This window comes from Ochotona princeps, chromosome 3 (assembly GCF_030435755.1).
Source record: "Ochotona princeps isolate mOchPri1 chromosome 3, mOchPri1.hap1, whole genome shotgun sequence".
NCBI lineage: Eukaryota > Metazoa > Chordata > Mammalia > Lagomorpha > Ochotonidae > Ochotona > Ochotona princeps.
Window position 1 is genome coordinate 91,512,151 of NC_080834.1, and position 27,394 is coordinate 91,539,544.

Sequence of the window (27,394 nt, forward strand, 5' to 3'; positions counted from 1 at the left end):
GAGACGGGCAGGCCCAATCCAAGCGCGGCCGTGTCGTCATCAGGCGGCGCCTCGCCGTCGTCCGCAGCCGAGCCGGGCGGGCAGAGCGGCGTGTCCCGGTGCCGGTCCGGTCCCCAGGACGATGATTCTCCGGCGCTTGCTGGCCGCTCTGCTGTACAGCCCGCAGCTGGTGGAGCGGCTGGCCGAGTCGCGGCCCATCCGGCGCGCGGCGCAGCTCACGGCCTTCGCGCTGCTGCAGGCCCAGCTGCGGGGCCAGGACGCGGCCCGCCGTCTACGGAGCTTGGCGGCGGGGCCCGCGAGCTCTTTCGGCCAACGCGCCGCGCGTTTCCGAGACGCCTTCGCTCAGGAACTGCGTCGCGGCCTTCGGGATCGCCCGGGTCCACCGCCAGGTAGCCAGAGGGGGCCAGGCGCACACCCTTGAGCCCCGGGCCGAGGAGTCGTCCCAGGCCTGGCACGCGGCCTGAAGATGGCCTAGGGCAAACGGACATCCTTTTGAAGTCCCTGGGAGGAGCAAGGTTGCACGGTGCAGAGACCCGGAAGCCTGAACCCCGCGCGGAGGACAGCGTAGACAGCGGGAGGACTGCGGCCTGACTCACAACCAGAAAGGGAGCCTGCCCTGCCTGCACGAGGGACACACGCTCGAGCTGGACGCGCGCCCGAAGATTATGGACGGCAAGACGGCCCTGCGGCTGCCAAGAATACTCTGATTAAATGCATGAACTGCTAGATATGAGTGTGGTGCTTCTAAAATGAGGTGGGCCGGGATCCTGGGCTACCTAGGGACACATGCACACAGAGTGAGTGCTTTATTCGGGGGTGACTCTTGCTAACTGCTGCACTCTGGGTTATCCCACCTGCTCCTTACAGTCGCGTTTATAGGAGGAGGCAGATATGACTTCTGAGGTTGGCCAGGGTCTTACAGAGTGGAACGTGAGGATAGGCATTTGACTCCAGGGCCTAAATCCTTCAGCACAGCTCCAAACAGCAGCGACCCTCCCAAGGAATGCGTACTGTCCTCCACCATAATCACCGCCAGGCATAAAGACTATGCCCACCGTGACATAAATGCTCCCAGGATTCCCAGTCAACATTTTTGAGGGTCTGAAATACAAAAGTGTGGTCCAGCCAACAGACCTGTGATTAGCGTGCTCATGATAGAAAAATGCCTCATTGTTGGTTGCCATCTTCTCCCACCCAGTTAGTCATTCCATCCAGAAAGCCTGAGTTCCCCAGGGAAGCCTGACTAGGACTGAGCCCACTGGGCCAGGCTCGTAGTGACAGGAGGAGAGGGGAGAACTTTTCCAGAACTCAGAATCAGCAGGTACCAGGGTGCCATTGAGCCATTCAATGGATCCCTCCTCCCACTTCCGCTCTAAAAGAGAGTGAGAGAAGCTGTTAAGAGTCCGGGCTAAAGCCTCCGGACATCAGGGTACGAGCTAATCAACCCCCAGAGAACGACAAAGAGTCTCACTGGTAATGCAAACAGTAAACAGTTTATTGCGCCAGCATGCTGGGGTCAGACCATACTTGGGTCACACAGGCCAGCCAAGCAAGGCAGCTGGACCTTGAACAGCCCAAGACAGAAGCTTATATAGGCCTCTTTGGGCTGGGAAATACATCAAAAGTAACACAACCTTAGACATGTTAATTTTTATGGCCTTCAGGCACAGGCAGCCTGTTCTGTTCCCATACCCATTATCTGTATGGCTCATCCCATTCTCATACCCTTATCTTCCTCCTATTCCTGGGACTGGGGAAGAATTGGCTCTTGCCCCCCTTGCACCTGGGTTCACAGAGTTGCAGGACAGGAAAGAACAGATTTGTCACTAAAGTGGAATCCTCCCAAAGTCCAGGCGCCTCCTGGCCTAGTAAAGTAGCAGTTTTTCAGCACAAAGGAATCTCATACTGCCCAGCAATAACATCTTACCCACACTCTAACAAAGCCTGTTGAGATGGGAGACTTGTACTGTGGGGTCCAGGAATGGCAGTATTAGCTGGCACAGTCAGTGAGTGGCAGGTCTGGGAGCAGAGGGTCCCCCCAACCTGGGTCTGAGCCAGCTACTCTCACCACATTCCCCTCCAGGTATTCGGCAGGCCAGACTGACTGAGAATTCCACAGAGCAAGAGGTCATTCACGAGTATCATTCACACCACCAGGCTCTGTTGTATATTTTAAAACATCATGGTGGCTGGAAGGAGTAAGGCAGGGGCAGACCAATGCATCACACCACGATTCTTGGGGGACCTTCACACCAAGGATCGTGACTCATCAGATCTTGGCTATCTGAGGAGAAAAGTGCCCGCTCACCCAGGAGGCAGAGTCCCCTTCAACCGTACCCAGCAGAGGCAACCAGGAAACCCTGGTTGCAGCACTGCTACCCAGCCATACAGCAGGTGCGATGGCTTCTCCTAGGGTCAAATCCTGGGCAGTGGGTGCTCGGGCTTGTCATCCGGCTTCAATCCCAGCTCCACAATATGGAGACTAAGGTAATCCCTCCAGGCCCCACTCAGCAGGGAGGACAGGGGTGGGGGGTCCTCCAGAGTCAGGTGGGGAAACAGAGCCGTCTCATTCTTAGGAAGGTAACCGCACTTCTCCACAGCCTGCCTGGTAGTGCCAGGGGTTACCACAAAGAGGCGGCAGAGCCATGGCCCCCTGGTTGCTTGGCAGGCAGGTTGTCTGGTGACATTGTTGAGGGCTTGGCACAGGATCCAGTCTTCAGTCCCACCCATGTCCATCACCTTCACAGGCGACCTGAGGCTTGGGATGTGGAGGAGGTGCTGGGGGGGCATGTAGGTGTGAGCGAAGAGGAGTGTGTAGTGGGTCGACATGCTTGGGAGCACAGGTGCATGAACCACCTGCTCCAGGTACTCCAGGCTGGGCACAAGTCCCCCCTGATGTAGGTAGCCAAAGAAGAGGGCACCCAGAGCATTGAAGAGGAACAAGGCGCCCTTCCAGGGTACAGGCTGTGTCCGTGGACTACAGAGCAGAACCAAGGGGACCAGGAGAGGGATCAAGAACCGGGCCTCCTGATGGCTGAAGGCAGACAACAGGACCAGGGGTGTGAAGTACAGGAGAAGAAGGCAATCCCTGGGGCTGGACCAGAGGCTGGGGGCACTCAGCATCCTCAGGAGGCCCACCCGGGCAGAGGCCTGGAGGCAGACTTGCAGCTGCTGCCACGCAGCCCACAGGGCCTGGGCATGCAGTACCCCAAAGAGCAGGAAGCCGTTGACTGCCAGGTGAGTGAGCCGTGCGTGTGTGCCATGCTTGGCCAGGTTTTGGGGATCCAGGTTGTAGTGCAAGAAGTTAAGAGGTGTGAGCACCAGCATGCTGGAGCTTGAGAGCTGGGAGAAGTACCAGCTGTCCAAGGTCACAAACATCACTGCTGTGAGGGCCACCCCAGGGAGCAACAGCAGGGCCTCCTGGGATAGAGACTCAAAGCCGGACTTCTTGGCCCCATGGGAGCACCAGAGAAAGAAGGGCACCAAAGCAAAGGCTAGAAAGGTGGGCCGGTTGAAGAAGCCAGCAGCCAGGACACCACCGAGAAGCCAGCGGTGCCACCATGGCCCTAGCGCAGGTATCCTGGGTGTGCGGCTCCATGCCACCCGGGGGGAAACCAGCATGAGCAGGCACGTGAAGAGCAGGCCTTCGATGGCATTGGAGAAGGTCCTTGTGTAGAAGACCAGGGTGACGTAGGAGCCAGACAGCAAGAGCAGGGCGTTCCAGCGATCTGCCCCCCACAGTGGAGCCAGGTGGTACACAGCCCAGTCCAGGGTGAAGGAGAGGGCGGTGAGAAGTAGCCGGGGCCCCACCAGCAGTGTGTAGCTGCTCACCGGGCCAGTCCGCAGCCCTAGCTCTTCCAAGAACCTGAGCAGCCAGAAGGCAGAACCAGAGGTCAGCAGTGGGAAGACCACAGTCCGGCAGGAGCTGCTAGGGTAAAACTCCCAGGGTCGCATGGCCTGCAAGCCCAGGACGTCCTCTGCAGAGAGAGGGAGGTGGAGGTGAGCCAGTGCCAAGCTCTGGACAGGGACAGGCTGAGCAAAACTCCAGGATGGGCACCAGTCCTGTGATTGGGTTACATGGGTATGAGTGTGTACGTGCTGGCTGGAACAGGGAGCGGTTACAAGGAGGGCCTGACTTCATTGTGCTAGCCCTGTAAGCTAGTTTTCTCCAGCTCAATGCAGAAAAGGCCAGCAAGTTCAAAGCCTGAGAGGGGAACTGACGTGGCATTACTGACCTAGAAGGAGGGGACCATTGGCAAGGAACATAGGTGAGAGCAAGGACATAGGAGCCACTGTTTTGCCAACAGCAAGAAAGAGCTTGGAAACAGATCCCCCGCCCATCCCCCCAAAACCAGAATGCAGTGCAGCCCCTCCCTTGATTCTTGACCCTGTGACGCAGAGAGCCCAGGCTGAACTCCATGGCCCAGGGCAACTGGAGGGAGCCCCAGGAGGAGTGGGACCCAACTTTGCCAAGGGGGCAGGAGGGGCTGTGCCCTGGACAGGGACTGTGAGGAGAAGCCCAGGGAGGCCTCAGTGCCCATCTTAGAGCTCTAAGGTCTCAAAAGTCCAAGTTAGAATCCCAGCTTTGTGACAGCAGAGCCAGAGAATAAATCGTCAGGGTTATGGCCAAGGGTGACATTTCTGTTGCAGATACTTAAACTTTTCTTATAAGAAGAATGGATTCAAGCAGTCCCAGAGCTCAGAGGTAAGGATGGGGCACAGGTTCTTCTGCAACCACACTTAAGGCTGGTGCCCTCCATCTGCCCACTGCCCCCCCAGCTTTTCAGGTTGAACAACCTTTCTGGCTGTGGAGCTGGGACTGATTATAAGGCTTGTGAATCATTCACACTCTTCTGCCATTTATCCCTCCAGGCTTTTGGCCCACTTTATGTCAGAAGGGAAAAGGGAAAAATACAGGATCTATCTGACTGTTTATCCACTAGCTTAGATATTTAAAAAATGAGTGCAGAAGGAGGCTGTACCTTTCCACTGGGGGAAAAAAATGAGTGCACGTATTGAGTCCTGTGGCAGATAGCTCTGGTTCCTGAGTTTGTAGTCTCGCCCACCCCTTCTCCCTGCTCTTTCTGAGCACTTGTTCAGCTCATATAAAAACCACCTTTCTCAGCTTCCTTGTGATACATTCTGACTAGTGGGATGGAAACAGGCAAAAAAAAAAAGTAGCTTTTTAAAACATGGCCCCCAAATTAAAAAGAAAATTTTAAATAAATAAAAATAAAAGTGTGGCCTGAAAGAGGCACATCCACTTCCTCCAGTGGCAGAAAGACCTGCTTTTAGACTTGATAAGTGGAGCTCAAGCAGTCATCTGGAAACCTTGAGAAGGAAGGTACAGGCCCACAGCATTTGGAAAGTTCTCTGTGTGTTCCATACACCAAGCAGCTCTGCACTAGCAGGCTGGTATTTGGGGCTGGGCTCTCTCCCCTTGCATTCAAGCCTACAGAAGAAAAGCTTTGTCATTTCAGCTCATAGCTCTGTTCAGGCTTTCCCAACCATTTGGGAAGACCATTTCTAACACTGTTCCACTGAGAAGTTCCACACAGCTCTACACTGAACATTGGTACCACGGGTACAAACAAGAAAAGAGGCTGGTGTTTTATTAGTGTCAACCGCAAGGTCAGTGTTACCACCCAGGGAGATGTGGAATCCTTGCTTCTCAGTCATTCGTGTGGAGAGGCCAAGACTTTGCCGGTGAATTTACCCATTGCTGTGCACACACACAGGCTGTTCCCCCCACCACACACACAATATCCTACCAGATTTTCACTCTGCTGTACTCTATCTCAAGCCTAGGTTGGGAGCCTTACCTGCCATGACCTCTGGCGACTGGAAGAACTCATCCGGATGCACGTAGCCCTTCTGTGGGAGGAGACACCACAGCACCCGGAGCAGGCCGAGGCCGCCCCAGAGCACCCTGGCGGCCATCTTGCGAACCAGCTGTGCTACACCACACACTTGGCCGAGAACTTGAGGGACTTGGAGCTGCAGTAGATGCTCCTCTGGGCCGGCAGGGCTGCATCTCCTGAGGGTGAGATCTGTCATGTTTCACAGTGTCAGTTACCAGACATCCAGCTGCCTGACCAAGCTCAAAATGAATCTCCATACATGACAAATGAGAATCTTAGCCATCTTTTTTTTTTTCGTTTTTAACTAAGCTTTTGCCAAATACCAGGCAGTTGACATGTATGTCACATTTAATCTTTTCCACAATTTAGAGCCGTGGATTTCCCACCTTTTCACAGATGGGGAAATGGAGACCTATGTTGGATAACCACTTTATTGACTGATTGCATTGGTGAGGGGTCTGTGGCCTTGATTGCTAAGGCGTGAACTTGACTAAGGACATGCCCAGAGAGCTGCCAACCATCATTTCTGAGAGAGCTCATGGTGGTGGTTCAGGAAGAGAGGCGTCCTGAGGAAAGAGGACCTTGACTAATATGGGGGGGCACCATGCAGTCCACTGAGGGCTGAACAAGACAAGAGAGTATATTTGCTGTCTCATCTGATCTGGTACCTCCTGCCTTCAGACCTCAGAACTCCTGGCTGTCAGACCTTATTTTTCTTATTTTTTTATACTTTTTAATTTATTTTTACATTTTATTATTATAATTATCATTTTATGATACATTTCCATAGGCTCCTGGCATTTCCCTTATCCCCTCCCCAAATCCCTCCCCCCACCTAGTTCCTCTATATCATTACTAAAATACAGTTCTTCATACACAGTCCATCATTGTGGGCATGGACAATGGCAGAGTCCAGCATCCTATTGTCAAGATATAGTGAACAGTTTCATTGTAAGTCCATCTTTGTCTGGAAGTAGAAATACATACTACACTGCATCCTCACATTAGTCTCGATTTCACAGCTACTGTACATCCCATTAAATGAAAAGTCATAGTACAAAATCAACAATAGAAAGAAAAATAGAAATTTACAATGCCATGAAGTTAAATGACATGTTACTAGATATGACAGTCTCCATTACACAGCTACTATACATCCCCTTAAATGAAAAGCCACAAAACAAAATCAACATCAGGAAGAAAAAAGAAATTAACAACACCATGAAGTTAAATAACATGCTACTAAATAACTAAATAATAATAAATAATAACTAATAACTAAATAATAAATGTGTAGCTGAAGAAATGATAATCAAGAACCTTTTTGTTTTTAAAGATTTATTTATTTTTATTAAAAGTCAGATATGCAGAGAGGAGGAGAGACAGAGAGGAAAGGACTTCCGTCTGATGACTCACTCCCCAAGTGACCACAATGGCCGGTTCTGTGCCGATCTGAAGCCGGGAACCTGGAACTTCTTCCGGGTCTCCCACACGGGTGCAGGGTCCCAAACTTTGGACCATCCTCGACTGCTTTCCCAGACCACAAGCAGGGAGCTGGATGGGAAGCAGGGCTGCTGGGATTAGAACTGGTGCCCATATGGGATCCCAGCACGTACAAGGCGAGGACTTTAGCTGCTAGGCCACGCCGCTGGGCCCAAGAACCTTTTTGAAGAACATGATGCTACTCTATGATCTATAAGTCATTGAATGATTTAATCAGAACGAAGTGTTTTGAAGAGATGAAACCAACCAAAAACAACAAAACCTATGTGATATAGTTTCCGTTGATTTTTGTTGGTGAAGTGTGTCTCTTCTAGGCAATAAATAGATGTTGTTTTGTTTTTTAATCCAGTCTACTCATCTATGACGTTTGTTTGAGCTTAAGCCATTTACATTCATAGTTTAATAGGTATGGGTGTTATTTTGGTCCTGTCATTTTAGGAATGGGTTGTTCATTGGTTTAGTCTTCTGTTGTCATTTTACTGGGATGTTCTTCCCATTTGCCTTTGGTTTTCATGGGTGCTGTTCCTCTTCTCTGTCAAGAGAACATCTTGAAGTATCATTTGCAGGGCAGCTTAGGATGAGGCATATTCTTTTAACTTTTCTTTACTGTAGAAGAATTTTATTTCATTTTCAAAGACAAAAGAAAGCTTTGCTGGGTATGTTATCCTAGGCTGACAGTTTTTTTCTTTTAGAATCTGGAATATGTCACTCCATTCTGTTCTTGTCTGTAGAGTTTCTTGTGAGAGATCTCCTGTGAGTTTAATTGGCATTCCTTTATATGTCAATTGATTTTTTTCACGTGCACATTTAAGGATCTTTTCCTTATGTTCAATTGAAGAGAGCTTGATGATCATGTGTCTTGGTGAAGATTGCTTTTGATCAAGCCTGTTGGGAGTTCTGTGCCCCTCCTGGATGTTGTTTCCCAATTCTTTCTCCAGATAGGGAAATTTTCCTTTATTATTTCATTAAATACATTTGCAAGCTCAGCTTCTCTTTCTGCACCTTCTGGGACTCCCAGAAGTCTTATATTTGGCCTCTTAATAGTGTCTTTTGAATTCTTGAATACTTTTTTTGGCCTGATCCAGCTCTGCTTTCTGCTTTTTGTTTGCTTCCCTCTGATGACAGGAACTATCTTCCAGTTCTGAGATTCTTTCTTCTGCTTGCTTCATTCTATTTTGGAGACTCTCCACTGTACTTTTAATTTGCTCTACTGTGTTCTTAATTTCTGATATATCAGCCTTGATTTGCTTTATTGCTTCCTTAAATTCTTTGAACTCTTGTATGTGCTTCTCATTGTTGATCAGAAGCTTTTAAATGAGTTTCTGAATTCTGTGTGCCCCATTTTCTCGATGTCTTCCTCAGTTAACTCTGAGATTGGCATAGGGTTTTGCTCCTTTGCAGGGGAGTTTTCAGTAATATTCATTGTGCCTTTGTCTCTTCTTTTGCTGTTGGTCATTGTATACTTCTGGTTAGCAGAGTCTTCTCCTTGGGGCAGGTTTCTAAGCTGTGTCACTCACAGGTCTACAATGCGATTTTACTGATTGCAGTTGTTACACAACTTTTTGCTTGCAGCCACTTGTGCCACTCCCTCCAGTGAGTTCCAGGTCTGGGTTCTTATGTTAGATTTCCACCGTGGTCTCCAGAGCCCCAGATTCTGGCTCACCACTCTCCACCTCCTGTGATACTGTGCTGAGGCTGCACTGTTGTCTCTGCAACCTTTCTCCCACTTCCGGTTGGAGCAAGTCCCAGGATTAGAGAGACACCAGGTGTCCTATATAGTTAAGTTGTTGGTGGTACTGATCTTGCCGGAACCTTTTGGACGTTAGGTCTGGGTGTCACACGGACCTATTTTGACACATATGATGCCACAGTCGGTATTACTTTGCTGCAGGACCAGTGCAATCCACTGAACTCAGTGAGTTCTGGCAAGCTCAGCACATGCGCAATTCACTGTTATCCCCTGCAGTCCTAAAGCTGTTGCCACAGTGTACAAAATGGCGCCTGATGTACCACTACTAGAGTTCTTGATCTGCTGTCTGTCAGATCTGTGGGCTACCCAGACCTGTCTTGGGTGGAACCTGTAGAATGCCACGTTGATGCAGTTCACTGAGTCAGAAATGAGTTCACTCCCAGCTCAGCATATGCTCAGTCCTTTTCCTTGCCTTTGCCTTTTTACGTAAAATGGTGCCCGATTTGGCTGTTGGGGCCAGACTTGGCTGTGAAATCCACCCTGTTCTCGCACTGTCTGTCTGGGATCTGCTGCTCTGTCTCTGCTCCTGGTCAAATCCAACAGACCAGCAGGACGGACAGTTCTTTATCTGGCTTTACCTCCCAAGCTCCCAGTGACAGTGTCTTCCCACCTGGTTGCTGGTGGAGTTCCGGCTGCTGGTGGAGTTCCGATCACCCATTAGCTGAATGCTGCTGGAGTATCAGTCACCACAACACCACACCGTTGTGTCCGCTGCTTTCCTGTGTGTGTCAGTCTCCAGGTACCCCTCTGCTGTTGTTTTGTCCTCTCCTATTTTCTGGAATGTATCCTCTCTGCTTCATCTTGATTAAAAGTTTTTCCGTCCGTTTAAACATGTCCTTACCCTATTCCGCCATCTTGATTCTCCTGTCAGGCCTTTTGAACTGGCCTGTTACACAGCACCGGCTTCCCCAACCCCCAAGTCCAGGTCCTCAGGCCTCTGGGCTGGGACTGGGAGTTATACCACAAGATGTTCTGCTTCAACTTTGGATTCAGACAGCCAAACCACTGTTCTGGGACTCTGTGGCCTCTCCCTTTGCATGAGCCAGTTCCCCTAGTAAAGAATGTACTCCCTGTTGCTTCTGCCTCTCTGCGGACCCTGTGATCCAGTGTATACATGTGACATTTGCTAACTCAGATTTACTGACAAGACATTTTGTTAAATGTCTAAACATGACATTGGATAGATATTGGAATTTGAAAGTAGGGTTAGGTTACTCCAAATATCCGAGTCTAGTAGCCCCACCTGATCACCAGGTCAGCATAATAGGCTGTTTCTCACACTTTGAAAAACCTGGCAACCCCAGTGGGTTATCTCCATTTCCCTGTCAGAATGGGTGACATGCCTCCAGCCCACTTTAGCTGCCTCTGGGTGAGACTGGAGTTCTCAGCCCCTCATCTCAGACATCAGTGAGAATCTGAGCCTACTGCATGATGAGTGACATTTAAGTAGCACCTCATCTCCAGTAGTTGGGAAAACTAGTGTGACAGCCTTTTTGTCACTCCTCCAGAAATGGTGATTGCTGATCTGCCTTTGAGCCTGGCCTTCGGTGACTTCTTATCAGGGGTGATGTCATACCAGAGGAGACAGCCAGACAGTCAATGCCCACTCTCCAACAATGGGCACCCTATACCACCAGGAATTCAGATTGTGGGTTTGGTTCTCAGCAGTCACAGCCCTCTGGCTACAAGAGATAAGGGTGTCTTTCAGGGCCAGCAAGGAATCTCAAGTCATTTTATGAACTGAGCTGGGAATGGAGCCAGATGACCATCCCAGCGCAGTGAGGGGCAACTAGCCAAGTCTTGAGACACTCATTTGTATTCAAGTGTCCAAAGGTGTCACATTATCAGTCACCATACCTTGCCTGGAGTGTCCAAGGGTGCTATTCTGTGTTTCCCTAGGCTCTGTGGCTTGCCAGTGCTACCCTTACCAGTGGGGATAGAGTCATCTGTTTTGATGAGAGAATCCATACCAGAAAACCCCAGAACCTATTCAGGAAACTCATGCTTAATATTTCATTCCTCAATCTAAAAAAAAAAAATCATTCCTCTACAGTCACGTCCAGTCCCCAGATATGTACGTCAGGGTTTAGCCTGAGGAACCCAATAGGAAATGTACATGGTAACATTTATTGTAAGGAGCTGGCTTGTACACTCTAGACAAGTCCATGGGGCAGACATTAGGAAGTGCAGGTCCTTCAGCTATTAAATCAGGTCTGTGCCAACTGAGGATGGCTGAATGAATAATAGAGCCTGGGGCCTAGACAAGCTGATTTAGGGAACTGCCATCACACCCTAAACAACTCAGTGTCTGTGTTTGCACTGTGACCAGCATTTTGTTAATGGTTTACAAATGTGTTCCCTGCAGCTCTGGTTCCTTCTGATTATGCTATAGAGACTGGCATGGTGGCACAGCATGCTAATCATCTGCCTTTAAACACTGACATCCCATATGAACCCTGGTTCCAAGCCTGGCTGCTCCACTTCTAATTCAGCTCCCTGCTTGTGGCCAGGGAAAGCAGTGAAAGATGACCCAAGTCCTTGGGCCCCTGAACTCTTATGGGAGACCCAGAAGAAGCTCCTGACTCCTGACTTTGGATTGGCTCACCTCTGGCCATTGCAGCTATTTGGGGAGTAAACCAGTGAAGGCATTTTCTGTCCTCTCTGAAAACCTGTCTTTCAAATAGAAAATAATAGCAAATCTTTTTTTAAAAAAAGTCACTGAAACCTGGTTTTTATTCCACTGTAAGCACAGGTTTTTTAAAAATTCTTACCTGCTGCAATAAACTGTTATATAAGAGTTCCGTGATGTGTGCACCTGGGTGTGGGATCGCTGAGTCATGGCGGTACACACACTTTAGCTTCCCGGAACAGTGCCAAGCCCTTTCTAGAGGCCCCTGCCAGCTGCTGTGCACAGCAGAGCTCACGGCTTCCTGTGCTAATTGGCGCTAGGAATTGTCTCACAGCTTGGTTTGTGACTCTTCTGCACACTAAAATGACTTTCTCTGATCACCGATGAGGCTAAACACTTTTTCAAATGTGGAAAATTTTTGCTTCTTTGGAATTCCTTTTGATCATTTTTATTAAGTGGACTTTTTCTTATGCTCAGGCATTCATTATTGCATGGCAAATATTCCTATTTGTGGCTTATTTATTTCAATTCCTAATATTGTTTATTTGTGGCTTTTTTTTTCTAGATCATTCTCACTATAATTTTGTTGATTTTATGAAGCTTTTGAAAAAGCAAACTATGGCTTTTTTTAAATTTTATTTTTTGCAAATTTTGGGCTGCTTTATTTAAAACCTTTTGGGGCCTGGCATGATGGGTCAGTTGGCTAATCTTCCCTTTTGTAAGCATCAGGATCCCATATGGATACCGGTTTGTATTCCGGCTGCTATACTTCCCATCCAGCTTCCTGCTTGTGGCCTGGGAAATCAGTGGAGGATTGTCCAAAGCCTTGGAACCCTGCACCCGTGTGGGAGACCCGGAAGAAGCTCCTGGTTCCTGGCTTCAGGTTGGCTCATCACTAGCCATTGTGGCCATTTGGGGAGTGAGCCAGTCAATGGAAGATCTTTGTCTCTCCTTCTCTCTGTAGATCTGCCTTTCCAATAAAAATAAGTCTTTAAAAAAAAGCTTTTAAAAATATCTACCTACCTACCTATCTACATGTTTGAAAGGCAGAGTAACATAGGGAGGGACATTTTCTACTTACTCTCCAGTGAGCACAGAGCCCAGACTGAGACTCTGTGCATAAGATAATCCAGTCAGGAAGCCAAGCATTTGGGCTGTCTTCCACTGCTTTCCCAGGTACACTAGCAGGGAGCTGGATAAGCAATAGAGCAGCCAGGACCCAACCCAGCCCCTGATATAAGATGTCTGCCTTTCAAATAAATAAATAAATCTTTCAAAACAAACATTTTATTTAAAAAAATTATCTCCAATAAAAGAATAAAAAGAAATTTTAAAAAATTATCGTCATTTTATTTGGAAGGTAGAGAGAGCAGAACCTTTACCTGCTGGTTCACTCCCCAAATGCCCCAAAAGAAAGTTGGTCCAGGCTGAAGCTGGGAGCCTGGACCTCCATCCAGGTATCCTACAAAGCTGGCAAGAATCCAATTGCTTTTCACACTGTCCTTCCAGGGCCTGCATCATCAGAAGGCTGACGTTAGCAACTGGAACTGGAAGGTAAATCCAAGTAAACCTAACTGGAAGCTAAACACACACATTTCCCATCCAGCTCCCTGCTTATGGCCTGGGAAAGCAGTGACGGACAGCCCAGAGCCTTGGGACCCTGCACTTGCATGGGAGACCCAGAGAAAGCTCCTGGCTTTGGATCGGTTCAGCTCCAGCCATTGTGGCCATTTGGGGAGTGAGCCAGCAGATGGAAGATCTTTCTCTTGTTTCTTCTCTCTGTAAATCTGACTTTCCAACAAGATAAGTAAATCTTTATTTAAAAAGAAGAATAAACAGAAGTGATCTTCAGGAAGTTCAGGATGGGGGCTGCGAGGTGGTGCGGTGGGTGAAGCTGCTGCCTCTGACACTGGCATCCCATATGGATTGGAATTCCAGCTGCTCTGCTTCTGATCCAGTTCCCTAATAACACACCTGAGAAAGCTGCAAAAGATGGGCCAGGTGGTTGGGCTCTTGCCAGCAATGTGGGAGGAGTGTCTGGCTCCTGGCTTCAGCCTGACCTAGCCCTGGCTATTGGAAGCCATCTGGGGAATGAGGCAGCAGATAGAAGATCTCTGTCATTAACTCTATAATTCTTTCAGATAAACAAATACATCTTAAAACAAAATAAAACAACAAAACCCAGAATCTTCACAGGCACTGGGCAATGGGTATTATGAAGGTAACTGTGTGTATTTCAATTTATTTCAAAATAAGCTTATCTTTTTAAAATAAATGATTTGATCTTTTTGTTTGGGCAGATTTTACAGAAAGAGAAGGAAAGATAGAAAAAGAAGGTCTTCTATCTACTGTTCACTCTCCAAATAATGGCAGTGGTCAGAGTTGAGTTGATAGGAAGCTGGGAGCTAAGAGCTTCTGGGTCTCCCACACGTATGCAGGGTCCTAATGCTTTGGGCCATCCTCTACTATCCCAGGCTCAAGCACAGAGCTGGATGGGAAGTGGAGCACCTGGGACACGAACCGGTGTCCATATGGGATGCCAGCACTGCAGGGATTGGCCCACACACCACCTTGCATTGCCCCCATGAAGCTTATATTTTAATTCCATTTTATATGAGCTTTTTAAAGTGTTCTCGTACTCATTTTCTGAATGTGTCAAGCACAGACTTTTATATATGTTCATTAGCTCACACTTGTTAATCATGGTGTTCAGGTCTTCAGAACCTTATTTTCTACTGATTTTTTTCAACTACAGAATGTGGGGGAAAAAGATTTCATGAGATTGTGAATTGTCTAGTTTTTCTTGTAATTGTGTCTCATTTTAAAGCTATGTCACCATATTTATACAAGTTTAGAAGTGTTATACCCTATTGGAATGGAATATCATCAATATAATCACTTTTTTATCTTTGCAAATGTTTTTCTCTAAAATTATTTTATCTAATGTAACTACATAATTCTTATTTGGTTTATCATTTTTATCTTTTTAACTTCCAACCTTTCTGCATTTTAATGTTTTCAGCTGTGTCTTATAGAGAGTTGTTGGGGGAGAGCATTGTGGCAGGTCAGGGCAAGCTCCCCTTTGCAATGCCTGTATCCCATTACTGGAGTACCAGTTTGAGTTCTGGCCACTCTGCTTCCAGTGCACTCCTGCTAATGCTTTCTGTGACAGCAGATGATGGATCAAGTATTTGGGTCCCTGCCGTTCACGTGAGAGACCAGGATGGAGCACCTGACCCAGCCCTGGCCATTGCAGCCATTTGGAGAGTAAGGTAGCAAATGGAAGATATCTCTCTCTTTCTGTGTTGGTTTTCTTTTCAAGTAGATGAAAACAAACTTTTTAAAAAGAGTAAATATAGGTTTGGCACAGTGGTGCAGCAGGCTGATTCTCTGAGTGCCGGTCTGTGTCCCAGCTGCTTTTCTTTTCCATCTAGCTCCCTGCTTATGGCCTAGGAAAGCAGAGGATGATGACCCAAGTCCTTGGAGGAAGGACTTGGAGGAAGCTCCTGACTTGCAGCTTAGGACCAGCCCAGCTCTTGCATTGAGTTGGAACAGATCAAAACCCCTAAGAACTCAGCCCAGATCTCCCACGTGGGTAGCAGGCATATACAGCCTTTCAAGTCATTGCGTGCTACCTCCTAAGGTCTGTACCAACAGGAGGCTGGAGCCAGGACCTGGTACTGGCACCCAAACACATACCCTCCGATACCAGGGTATCCTAACTACCAGGCAGACACTTGCCCCTGGGGAGGAGAGTTAATTTTAATCATAATTGTTGGCTTCAGGTCTTTAGGTTTTTTTTTTTTTTCTTTTGGGAAGGCCTAGACACATCTCAGGCTCCAAAGCCTTGTGTGGAAGGAGGCCCTTCCCTCCTACTGCAGTTTGATTAGCACCAGCATACAAGAAAGGCAGTAGTCTTCACCATCCTCTGGGACAGAAGGATTCAAATCCAGGCCAAGTTCACGTGGAAAATGTCATCCTTGGGGAGCCCCAGCTCTGGGGCAGCCTCTTGTCAGGCAGCCCCCTTCCCCCTGAAGTCCTAAGCTAGAGATTTGTGACATGAGCTGGTGTCCTCTCTCGGGCCTGCAGCCTGCAGGAGCACGGCTCTCTGTCTTCCTTCACACTCTCTCTCCACTCTGCCTGAACCCCTAGTTACTCCTCTCCGTAGAGTAGCTGGGAACCGCACCTTCCCAGTGGGGAGGGCTGATAGGTGAAACAGAATTTTATTTGTTGACAATTCAGTTTGTTTTCAATGGAGCCAATACCTTGTTAAAAACAAACAAAATAACAACAACAAATCAGGAAAGGGTTTTGGATTTCCTTGTGTCATTTAGCAAAACATCATGGCCGTCTTCCCAAGCGTGGTGAGCCCCACCCCTCGCTCCCAGCTGCAAACGACCCCCTAACACACACACTCACTCCCTGTCAAAACGAACTCCCCCCCCCACACACACACGCAGTCCCCGTCTGTACAAGTCCACACCTGCTCCCCACCTCCTGCCACACCCACACAAACACGTGTCTTCACCAGTCTTAGAACAAAGCAACCAAAACTCTCCCTTCAGACGGGATGCCTCTCTTCCCTTCACAGGAATCCCCAACCCATCCACACTCACTCCATTCACTCTTCTCTGGCTTTGTACAGCCAGCATTGCACTGCCACCACAGCCCAGGAGGTGCCCATCTCCCACATGGGCAGCCCTGCTGAGCACTGCGTTGCCTTCCGCCTGTCCACAGAAACCCCCTCTTCTATTCCCACCTCCCTCCAGAGGGTCTCACTGGGTTGCCAAGGCCAGGCACCTAAGAGGCATGTCTCAGAGATTCCCCTGGAGTGGGGTTAGCCAGTGGAGTCTCAGAGGTTAAGCAGCACAGTTGCACTTGTGCGGTTCTCAGGAAGTCCAGTGTTTGCTGAAGGCCTACAGAGAGTCTGTTTTCAGTGTACCTAATGCATTCTTAAAAGGTTTATTTTTATTTGTTAGGCAGGGCTAGACAGAGAAAGAGATCTTCCAGCTATTGGTTCACTTCTCAAATGTCCATAATGGTCAGAGCCTCTCAGTCTAAGGCAAGTAGCCAGGAGCTTCTTCTTGGTCCCCCATATGGGTGCAAGGTCCTAAGGCTTTGGGCTATCCTCTGCTGCTTTCCCAATGCATAAGCAGGGAGCAGGATCAGAAGTGGAGTAGTCAGAACAAGAACTGGTGCCCATATAGGATGCTGATGCCACTGACTGAGGCGTAGCAGGTTAAGCCACAGCGTCAGCCCAATGTACATAATAATTTTAAGGCCTATATTCCTGTAACAAAAATTGTTTTTCCTTTTTACTGGAAAGGCAGATTTACAGGGAGAGAAACAGATACAGAGAGAAAGATCTTCCATCTGCTGGTTCACTCCCCAAGTGACCACAGTACCTGGGGGTTAAGCCGGTCCAAAGCCTGGAGCTTCCTCTGGGTCTCCCACATGGGTGCAGGATCCCCAGGGCTTGGTCCATCCTCTACTTTCTTAGGCCCCAAGCAGGGAGCTGGTTGGGAAATGGAGCCAGGACATGAACTGGTACCTATATGGGATCCCGGCAGCTGTAAGGTAAGGACTTAGCCCCTCAGCCATCATGCCAGACCCCAAATTTGTTTTTTCTCCTGACTTTTATTTCCTGTCCTGATATCGTATCACTTGGTATCAGAAATGGTGGGGCAATAGACTCTGAATGATGAAAACCTTACGGGCTAAAAGAAGACAACTACCAGTCCATCTGCTATATCCAGAAAACACACCGACTCAAAAATGACAGCAAAGATTTTCAAAGATCTTCAGCAAAAATGAAAACAAAGATCTCCCTGAAGGAGATGAATCAGGCACCAGGAGAAGGGGCTGCAGACAGACCAGCTTGGCCAGAAGTAGGATGGAGAGCCACTAAGCTGGACACCAGGACCAGGGACTGACCACTGGAAGGTGAATGTCAAGTGCAGGCCCAGTTGTCTGCTTCTGTCAAGCAAGGTCAAGTTCATGGTGGAGTCTTATGGGGGTAGTGCTAGTTCATTCACCAGCTTTTTGAGGGTTGGTGCCAGCAGGCAGCATCGGTGGTTGAGTGGTGGTTTTCTGATTGTTGAGTCAGGAATGAAGCAATGTGTTTTGGTGGCTGCCTTTTGAGTCTCCAGGCTCCTGGGGTTGCAGGCGGGAGCTCCAACATGGGGTCAATTCTTGTGGGGTCTTAAGAGGTACCCCGAAGGACACTCGGTCAAGGATGCCACCAAAGCTTGGTGGGGCAGCTCATTGCCTGCATCTCACCCCTTCGTGATGATGACACTTTGCTGTTTGCCAACAGCATCAGCAAGGACTCTTCTGACTGGTCACAACATGTGGCAGCCAGACTGTGTGTGGCTGCACGGCCACTAGTCAGTGACCCTTGGTCCTGCCACTGTCTGCACGTGATTATCATCCTGTACACCTACTGGCTGTAGTGCCCACCTGCTGCCCGGACAAGTCAGCATCATATTCTGGGGACACATAATCTTATTGAGAAATAATTCACATATATGAGTCACTCATTTAGACTGTACAATTCAGTATTTTCTAAGATAGTCAACAAGAGATGTGTCCATCACCACAGTTTTAGTACATTGTCCTCACCAAGAAACCCATGTCCTTTGGTTAAGACTTCCCATTGCCTCCCCAGCCCCAGCCCTGAGCAGCTGCTGGTCTGCTGCTGTCTCCAACAGTGTCCCCTTCTGTGCCCTCATAGGAATGGGAGCTACAACAGGTGATTTTTGGTGGCTGGCTTCTTCCACTTTGTGTAATGCTCTCAACAATGCATGTTTTAGCATGTGTCCGTAGCATCGTCCTTTTTTTTTTTTTTTAAAGATTTGTTTATTTGTATTGGAAAGGTAGAATTATGGAGAGGAAGAGATTCACTCCCCAAAAGGCCAGTACAAAACCAAGAAACAGGAGCTTCATCTAGTCCTCCCCATGGCTACAGGGGCTTTCTCAGGTGCAATAGCAGGGAACTGAATTGGAAGTGGAGCATCCAGGACTCAACCAGTAGCCATATAGGATGCTGTACCTATTACAGGCAGACAGTACAGTGCTGGCCCCCATAAGCTCTTCCTTTTATGGCCAAAAATACATTCTGCTAGATGATGGGCAGGGCATGCTTTGTGTCTCCATTCATCCACTGATGAGTGTAGGACTTTCTCCACTCTTTGGCACAATTGTGAACAAGGCTACTAGAAATATTTGAGTGCAAGTGCCTGTGTAGACAGATATTTTCATTGCTTTTGCTCCAGACTGACATGTAGGGTTGTAGGAAGGGAGAGCCTGGTAGCTCCGTGTTCAATCATCCAAGGAAACCCAAGTTCCAGGGTGGCCATACCATTTGCACCCCAACCCCACTTCCTCCAGGAAGCAAAGGAGGGCTCTGGTTTTCCCACATCCTGACTAGCCCTTATTATCCGAATTTTGTTTCTCTTCATCCTGGCGTGTGCAAAGCGCTATCTCCTTGTGGCTTAGATTTTCACAAGCCTCCAAACACCAAAGAAACTTCTTCCTGTAGTACCCTGGGCAGACTTTCCACTGAACAGACCTGTATCAAGCAGCCCTGCCTACGCTGGTCCCTGGTGAGGATGCATCTGCTGGGTTGGAGCTAGGACTTCGGGTGCCTCCTGTGAGGTCAGGGGGAAGAAGGACGCACCAGGCTTAATAGCTTTCTTCCTCCTCCACAGCTCTGTCCGTCGAGGTCATTCAGTATTTCTGGTCGGTAGCGTCTTCCCTTCAGCCTGTCTGACCACCTCACCCATTCTCAAGGGTTCAGGCTCCACCCAGGCAGCTCTGAAGCTGCTGCCTTTCTGAACTTGAAGTGTATTGCTAGAACACTAATCTGTAATCAATACACTGCCACTTATTAGGTATTTGCATTCCTGACACTGTCCTTGCTCTATTCTCACAGCAGCGCTTATAGCTGCCATTGCCCAGTGCATCAGAAGCAGCGTACAGGTGCGACCGGGGGCAGAAGCTGCTCCTTTTGCCTTCACAGTCCTGCCCCTAGTGCATCTTGGGCTTCCGTGCCAGCTGTCACAGGGAGCCCACCCTCATCTTCCTGGAGTCAGATCTGTCCTCTGCACCTGCAGCCTGCCACCCCAACTTTGCCTTCATCCGTCTGTGAAACCAGGCTCGTGTTCTTTCCGTTGTAGGCCTTACCCTGGGGTAAGGAGTGGGGCACCTGGCGCCCGAGGTCTCCCTTAAGGCTTGGTGAAGCTGTGTACTGGAGCCCTCTTCCTACAAACGGCAGTCCTCTCTCGCTAACCAGGGTGGCCTTTTCCACCGGCGCCTGTTCATTCACGCAAAGCCCATGCCGAGCTGCCGGGTTAAGGTGTTTGGGCGGGCAGGGCAGGAGGCAGCCGCGGAATTTCTGGAAGCAGACCTCGCTCGCAGGGTGGCTCTTGGCCAGGGATGGCCACGAGCAGGGCCTGCGGAGGGAGGAGGTCAGGTCTGCTCTGCCGCCCGTAGTCCGTCTTGCGTGCGGGCCGTGCGCAGCTTCTCTGGGATGCTGAGTGCGGCTTGTGGTCCCAGGACACGTGACCTTGGAGTTTCTACCTCCAGACCAAGTCCCAGGGTTGTCGTGTAGGGAGGGGAGGCGTGAATGAACAGGCATTTGGGGGCGGGGTGGGGAAGGAAGGAAGAGGCCTCCACGCCACAACCAAGTTCTTTCTCCTCTGGATTCAGGAGCGCATGCCTGGACCACGGTGGTCCCGAGCTCAGACTCCGACCCAGGGCCAAGGTTGAGAGGGGCTCTCCAGGTCCGCGACGCTGGTGCCCTCTCGTCCTCTCCATAGGCTCCTGGGGTTTGCCTGGAACCTCCCTCCTTCCCGGCTGCGCTTATCTTTCGACTGCGGGAGAATGCATTAATGCATGGTACTGAACCCTTAAGAAGGGCAGAGGGGGACCGCTGAGCATCTCCAATGGCCGCGGGCACACCTTGGAGCCCCGGGCCACCCACCTCGCGCGGTTGCAGTCCTACAAAATAGCAATTCAGCCTTGTGGCTGGAAGATCCTGGAAGATTTTGACTGCAGCTACACTAGGAAACAAAGGGATGGCGGTGGAGGGATGCTGTTTAACAGATGAGGGACGGCCTCCCTAAACGAAGCAGCAAGGCCCTTCTGTCACGCTGTGAGCACCAGGCACGGGGCGAATTCCCCGCCTAGTCACCAGCTGGGGTGCCCGGGGCTCGCCCTGGCTGGTGGCCTCCTGCAGCTCCGGTGTCCGGAGGCCGCACTCTCACCATTGGGAGGCAGGCCTGGCACAGAGGGCAGCGCCAAAGCCACCAAGGAACAACTCCCTCCGGCCCAAGGGACTGGATCTGCGCGGCGCAAAGCTGTGGCATGAGGTTTTGGCCGCACGGGAGTTGGCGCTCTGCCCCCCGGCTTCACACGGAGGAAGGCGAGACTCGGTGGACTTCTAGGACCACCCCCAAGAACACCAGCCCCAGCGCTCTGCAGTGGTGCGCGCCCGCTGCCTCCGCTCCCGGGAAAAAGTCACGGCGAGCCTCGCGTCTCCCACACTCAGTTCCGGAGCCCCTCCCAACACCACCCACTGTCTTCAGGCCAACCCCCGGCACGTTCTAGGCTCCCGGCTGCAGCCGAGGGAGGGAAGGAGACCATCGCTATCCCCTTTGCTCCCGCCCTCCCTCCCCCTGGTTCTTGTGGAGCGGATGGGGCTGACTTACCGGCGCGCTGTTCCTGCCTGCGCTTGCACCTGCGGCGCCGCGGCATCTGGGGGGCCCGAGGCGGGGCGGGGGTTTCGGGGAGAGGCGGTGACGGTGGGTCAATCCAGTGGCCGCCACTCAGCTGCGCCCGGGGACTTAGGCAGCCCTCACCGTGCGCCAGGCGGGGCAGGGAGGGATGGGGATCCGCACCCGGGCGGGCGGGGCTATGCTTGTGCGGGACCCGCCCCGCCCACGCCCCGGGGCCCTGGGGCAAATCGCGGCGTGCCGGGATCCCTCTGGCCGTGGCAGGAAGATTGATCTTGTCCGTACCCTCCCTCGGCTTCATCCTGCCACTGTCCCTTCCCCACCCCATCCCCGCCCGGCTGCAATAGCAGCCTGGTCCTTGGCGAGCCATTTCCTTATGGCACAGGGGTAATTACACACAGCATTTCTCTGCCATACTTTATTTCTATGGGCCCCACGGCCGGTCCTTGTGCGGGGAAAGAGCAGGTGCCTGTGGCCTCCTGGGGCTTTGGGAACCGCCCAGGACCATCCCATTGCCTTTCATGCCTTCCTCAGGCCTGATGTTAGGCTTCCGGAAGCCAAGGCTGGGAAGGGGGAAGGGTCACTCCAGCTCCGAATGTCTGGACTGCCAAGGGACACATTTGGCTCCTGTCCTGTCCAGGTCACAGACTCTGCTGGTCTGGACCAGGCTGAGCACAACTGAGCAGGCAGCCTCTGGTCCCAAAGCCAAGGAGAGCCTGGGTGGCCAGCCCCTCTCCTTCCTTTCTCCCACCTGGACAGGGGGTGTAAACAGCTGCTTTGGCTGGGCGCCCGTGGCCGCTCTGCAGTGTTTTGGGGGAGGTCCTGAGCAATGCCCTTGTGCCTTCGTCCTTCTTCCTGCTGCACAGCAAGGCTCACATAATTGTGCAAACCACACCCCAGGGTTACTTTCCTCAAGCGCTGCTGGGTACTAGAATAATCACAGCCTGGTTGGAAAATCCAGTTGAGGTAGCTGATCACACCTGGCTGTTTTTAAGCAGCCCCAGCTGGCTTGCAGTTTCTAAGCTTCTGTTACAGGTGTGGGTACAGGCTTATACACAGTGACCAATCACAGCAAAAACCACTGGAGAGCTGGAAACGAGGACTTGAGGACTGGCCAAGGAGAGGCTCTACTCAGGTCACTCTCCCTCCACCTGCTCCAAGGCTGTAAAACTAACTCCTGCTTCTTTTAAAATCTATTTGCTTGCAACCCCAACTGAGCCATATATGAGCTATATGTGGGTATGGACGAGCCGTGGCTGGGCTGAAACTTCCAACAGCAGGAACCAGAATGGGTTGAAGAGTGGTGCTGGCCGAAGGACCTGCTGGTATGCGTGAAGCCCGACACCAGGAAGGGGTCGGATGGAGGAATCTGAACAGTTCCTCTGATGGGACACTGACCCTACAAATAAATGCAAGAAGCATGGAGGTAAACAACCCAGAAGAGGCTTTGGAAAGTGACCCACTGGCATACATTTGGCTCGGGTTGGGGGCAGACCAGGCTGAGTCAGTTCATGTCATCCACTGGCAAGTCCAAGCGCTGGAACTGTGTGGGGGCCTGGCCAGGTTCAGTTGTGGTAAAAACAGTACAAAACAAAAAATGCAAAGGCGAAATGGCCTGTGCCAGTAGGGAATGCAGCACCCAACCAGCACACCTCCCACTGGTTTAGGTGAGGGTCGAGTGTGTGATGGACAGAGCTGGGAAGGGCTGCAATACTCATTGGTTCCAATGGAGGTCGGGGCTCAGACTAGAACCAACCCAGGGGTTACAACCACCAGGTGATTGGAGTGATGGACTGTGGCGGGCACTGTGCTTGCCAGTACATGTAGGAGCCTGGACTGGGAACACCTCAAAGTTTCTTTGGGGATTCCCCTGAACAAAATGGAGGAATCAAAACATTAACCAAGAAAAGATGGAAGATGGAGTAGATCAATCAACCACCTCAGCTATATGTTTCCAGCGGAAAACTGGACAAGGGGAAACTCTAAGATGGACTATGTCAATCAGTGGACTCTGCACCAGTCTCATCGTACCTGGACTGTTGCTGATGATATGTTGGAGCTTCTAATTGATCGGGGCGACGCTCTGCTGGCTCTGCCTTCAAACCTGAGAGGGCGTCCCTAAGAGGCCGTTGAACTTGACTGGACAGTGGGATGCTGGACTCTTATGTATGGTGTGTGCTTGTAATGAGAGAATCCCAACGGAACTTGAGCTGTGGTTATGCATCAAGGTGAAGGAATCCACCATGGGGGAAGGGTTTGGGGTGAAGGGGGGAGAATCCCAGTACCTATGAAATTGTGTCATGTAATACAATGTAATTAATCAATAAATGAGTAGAGAAAAAAAATCTATTTGCTTGAAAAGTAGAATTACGCAGAGAGAGGGAAAGACAGAGAAGGAGAGGTGGTTCACTGCCCAGATGACTGCAATAACCAGGACTGGGTCAGGCAGAAGGCAGGAGCCAGGAATTCCACCCTGGTGTCATATGTGGGTGGCAGGGGCCCAGGTACTGAAGCCATCCTCCACTGATTTCCTGGGCACACTTTCAGAAAGCTGGATCGGAAGTGTAGCAGCTGGGACTGGAACTGGCATCCACATAGGATGGCGATATTTTAGGTAGAGTGTTAGATTCGCCACTTGCCAAAATATTAGATTCGCCAACCACCAGGAGAACAACTCAGCCAAATATATGAAAAGAATTTAGATGGGCTTTATTTCAGGGAGCCACGGTCACGGGCTTCCCTTCCCCATGCAGCAGACAGACAGACGTGAAGGAGTGGACTGCAGAGGAAGAACAGCACGGGAGAGACGGGGAAGGGGCCCTTTTAAACTCTCCTCGACATGGAAGCCGAGATGAGGGTCGCCTCGGCCCTTATTGGTGGGGAGATATGGGTTTGTGTCCCTCATTGGTGCAACAGTGGTCTCACAGCCTGAGGGACCCGCCAGAATCCCACCATCTGTTCCGGGTTTGGTAGGAGGCAAACTCTACCCTTCTCTGGCCACCGTGGCAGCCATCCTAGCGGCAGCATGTCTTAACCTGCTATGCCACAATGCCCAACTCTTCTGTGAGGTATAGTGGATGTATCTGGGGTCAGGCTGAAGTTTCCTTCACTGACATTTGTTGAAAGGGTTTTCTTACCCAGGAGCCCTGGCTAGCATGCTCTGGAGGCATTACTTTTTTTAGTTTATCTACTCATTTGAAAGGTGAATGAAGGAGAGAGAATGAAGTCTTCCATCCACTGGTTTGTGCCCAAACATCCACAGTAGCCAGGGCTGGACTAAGCCAAAGCCAGGAGCCAGATGGGTTATAGAAAGCCAAGACCTTTAGGGCCTGGTGCGATAGTGTGGTGGTTAAAGTCCTCGCCTTGCACATGCCGGGATCCCATATGGGCGCCGGTTCTAATCCTGGCGGCCCTCCTTCCCATCCAGCTCCCTGCTTGTGGCCTGGGAAAGCAGTCGAGGACGGCCCAATGCCTTGGGACCCTGCACCCGCGTGGGAGACCCGGAAGAGCTCCTGGCTTCAGATTGGCTCAGCTCTAGCCATTGCAGTCACCTGGGGGGTGAACCATCGGATGGAAGATCTTCCTCTCTGTCTCTTCTCCTCTCTGGCTATCTGCCTTTCCAATAAAATAAATAAATCTTAAAAAAAAAAAAAGAAAGAAAAAGAAAAAGAAAGCCAAGACCTTTAGCCATCATCTGCTGGCTCCTGGGTGCCTTAGCAGGAAGCCTGCTCAGAGCGTGAAGTGGCCAGGACTTGAACCAGACTTTCCAATGTGGGAGGTGGGTGCTCCAGGCAGGGGCTTCACTCCCTGCACCACAACACCTGCCCCAGTCATTCCTCTCTGAAGTCCACACTGTTCACATACAACAATCAACCAGGGCCTGTAAGAACTGTAGGGGGATCCATGACTGGATAGATGGAAACAGAAGGCCGGCACATCCTTGTAGGAAGAGAGGGATCCGTAGGAGGACAGGAGACCTCATTGGTGTAACATCGTAACCCACTGTAATCTCGTGAGAAAGATCTGGAAAACCAGGGCAAAGGTCCCGAGGCAGCTGGAGTGGGAAAACATGGGTGTAGTAACTCCCTGATCCTCCAGCTTCGGTCAGAGATCAAAGAAAAGTGTTTTTTTTTTTCCTAGTGTCTTTCATGCATGTGCTGTTTAATTATTAGTAGCCTGGTAGAAAAATACTTTGTTTGATGATTGACCTCCCCTACATGCATACAGGCCAATCACATCCTGCCTCAAACCCTCCCTCCTTTTGCCTGTGTGAGCCTCACACAGTGCCAGGGTCCCGTTGGCCACCAGGGGTCCCTCTCCTGGGGCTCTGCCTTCTGCTGGAGCTCCAGGTGGCTCTATTCCTGCTGTCACTCTGTGCTGAGGCAGACAGCCACTTGCCGAGAGAGAGAAGAGAGAGAGAGAGAGAGAGAGAGAGAGAGAGAGAGAGAGAGAGAGAGAAACACACCCTGACAGGGGAAGAAGCCAGGGTCAGGATAGAGACAACGGGGCACCCCCACAGTCCATGGAACACAGTGCATGGTGTTGCTCACAGATTCATGAAGGCAGAGGGGACTCTGGGGTGGGGGGTGGGGGAGTAGGGGGTACCTTCCTCAACCAGACAGCCCTGAATCCGCAGGCTAAGGCCCCTACTGGTGTCCGGGCCAGTTTTCCCAAGGGGGTTGCTATTTGGCTCTTGCTATTTGGTCCCACAGGGCCATGCTGGACTTGGGTATGGCCCCCGTACCTGTTGGGTCCAGGCAGGCAGGGAGGGCATTGTGGGCTTGCTAGATTGCACTTTATGCCCCCTGGTGCAGATGGTTCACGGGAGACAGTAACAGAGGGCCCAGATATGGGGATCCGTCACAGAGAGGAAACCCCAGAGCAGGACATCATATCAAAGATGACGGGACCAAGAACAGCAGAGCCGTGGCAGCCTGAGCTCCTGGCTCCAGGCCTCAGCCCGTCTCCCTGGGTGTCTGGGAGTGACTGTGTGGGAGCTTGCTCTCGTGCGCTGTCTCTCAAATAAATAAATGACAACAGGGGAAAGTGGAGCAGATCTCATTTTGCAATTCTTAATTGGGTTTGAGATTCTAGAATGGGGCAGCAGTGTGGAGAGGAAGTGGGTTCCAGTGCCCCACTCCCCCACATGGGTGGGAGTCAGGTACTTACAGTCAGTGCTAGACAGTGGGTGGTACCAGGGCCTTGAACATGGCAGCAGCAGCTGGCTACATCTCAGCGACTTGTAGCGAGAGCGTAGAGCCGGCTGTGGCTGCCATAGAGGGAGTAAGCCATTGGGTGGAAGATCTCTCTGCATCTCTCCTTTTTCTCTCTGTCAAATCTGCCTTTCAAATCGAAATAAAAAATCTTTTTATAGATTTATTTATTTTTGATGATATTTACATAGTTGATAAGGATTCATGCCTATGTGGAATAAATCTTTACAGAACAAAACTTATTTATTTGAAAGGCAACGTATTAGAGAAGGAGAAAGGAAAAGAAGAGGAGGAAAAGGAAAAGGAGAGAAAGAAGGAGAGAAGAGAGATTTTCCATTTATTGCTTCACTCCCCAAATGACTGTAGTGATCCTGGCTGGGTCAAGCTAAAGCCAGGAGCCCAGAGCATAATTTGAATTTGCCACATGGTCATTGGGACCCAGTCACTTGAGCCATCCACTGCTGCCTCCCAGGGTGTGCAGTAGCAGGAAGCCAGCCCCTCTGACATAGGATCTGGGTGCCCCAGATGTCAGTTTGATCCTTGCACCCAAATGCCAGCCCCTTATTATTTATTTGTTCGAAAGGCAGAGTGTCAGATAACAGGAAGACAATTCTATCTTCCATCCACGGTTTTACTCCTCAAATAACTGTAACCGTCAGGGCTGGGCCAGGCCAAAGCCAGGAGCTTCCTCTGGGTGTCCCACC

General features: G+C 50.4%; 2 protein-coding genes across 3 annotated transcripts; one reads left to right on the top strand and one right to left on the bottom strand.

Moving 5' to 3' along the window:
* Positions 1-21: 21 nt before the first annotated feature.
* NCBP2AS2 (NCBP2 antisense 2 (head to head)) lies at positions 22-726 on the top strand. The gene has a single exon (XM_036494894.2). It carries the CDS (start codon positions 122-124, stop codon positions 419-421), a length of 300 nt encoding a protein of 99 aa, XP_036350787.1. The 5' UTR covers positions 22-121; the 3' UTR covers positions 422-726.
* A 1,495-nt stretch (positions 727-2,221) lies between these two features.
* On the bottom strand, positions 2,222-21,627 carry PIGZ (phosphatidylinositol glycan anchor biosynthesis class Z). Of its 2 annotated transcripts, none has more exons than XM_004578246.4 (3): positions 21,454-21,627; positions 5,823-6,050; positions 2,222-3,977 (listed from the first exon to the last, which is right to left on the bottom strand). In XM_004578246.4, exons 1-3 carry the CDS (start codon positions 21,497-21,499, stop codon positions 2,416-2,418), a joined length of 1,836 nt encoding a protein of 611 aa, XP_004578303.4. In that variant the 5' UTR covers positions 21,500-21,627; the 3' UTR covers positions 2,222-2,415. The 2 variants fall into 2 exon arrangements, with proteins under 2 accessions (XP_004578303.4, XP_058518065.1); XM_058662082.1 differs by having other exon boundaries at positions 5,823-6,037; positions 21,454-21,585.
* Positions 21,628-27,394: the final 5,767 nt, after the last annotated feature.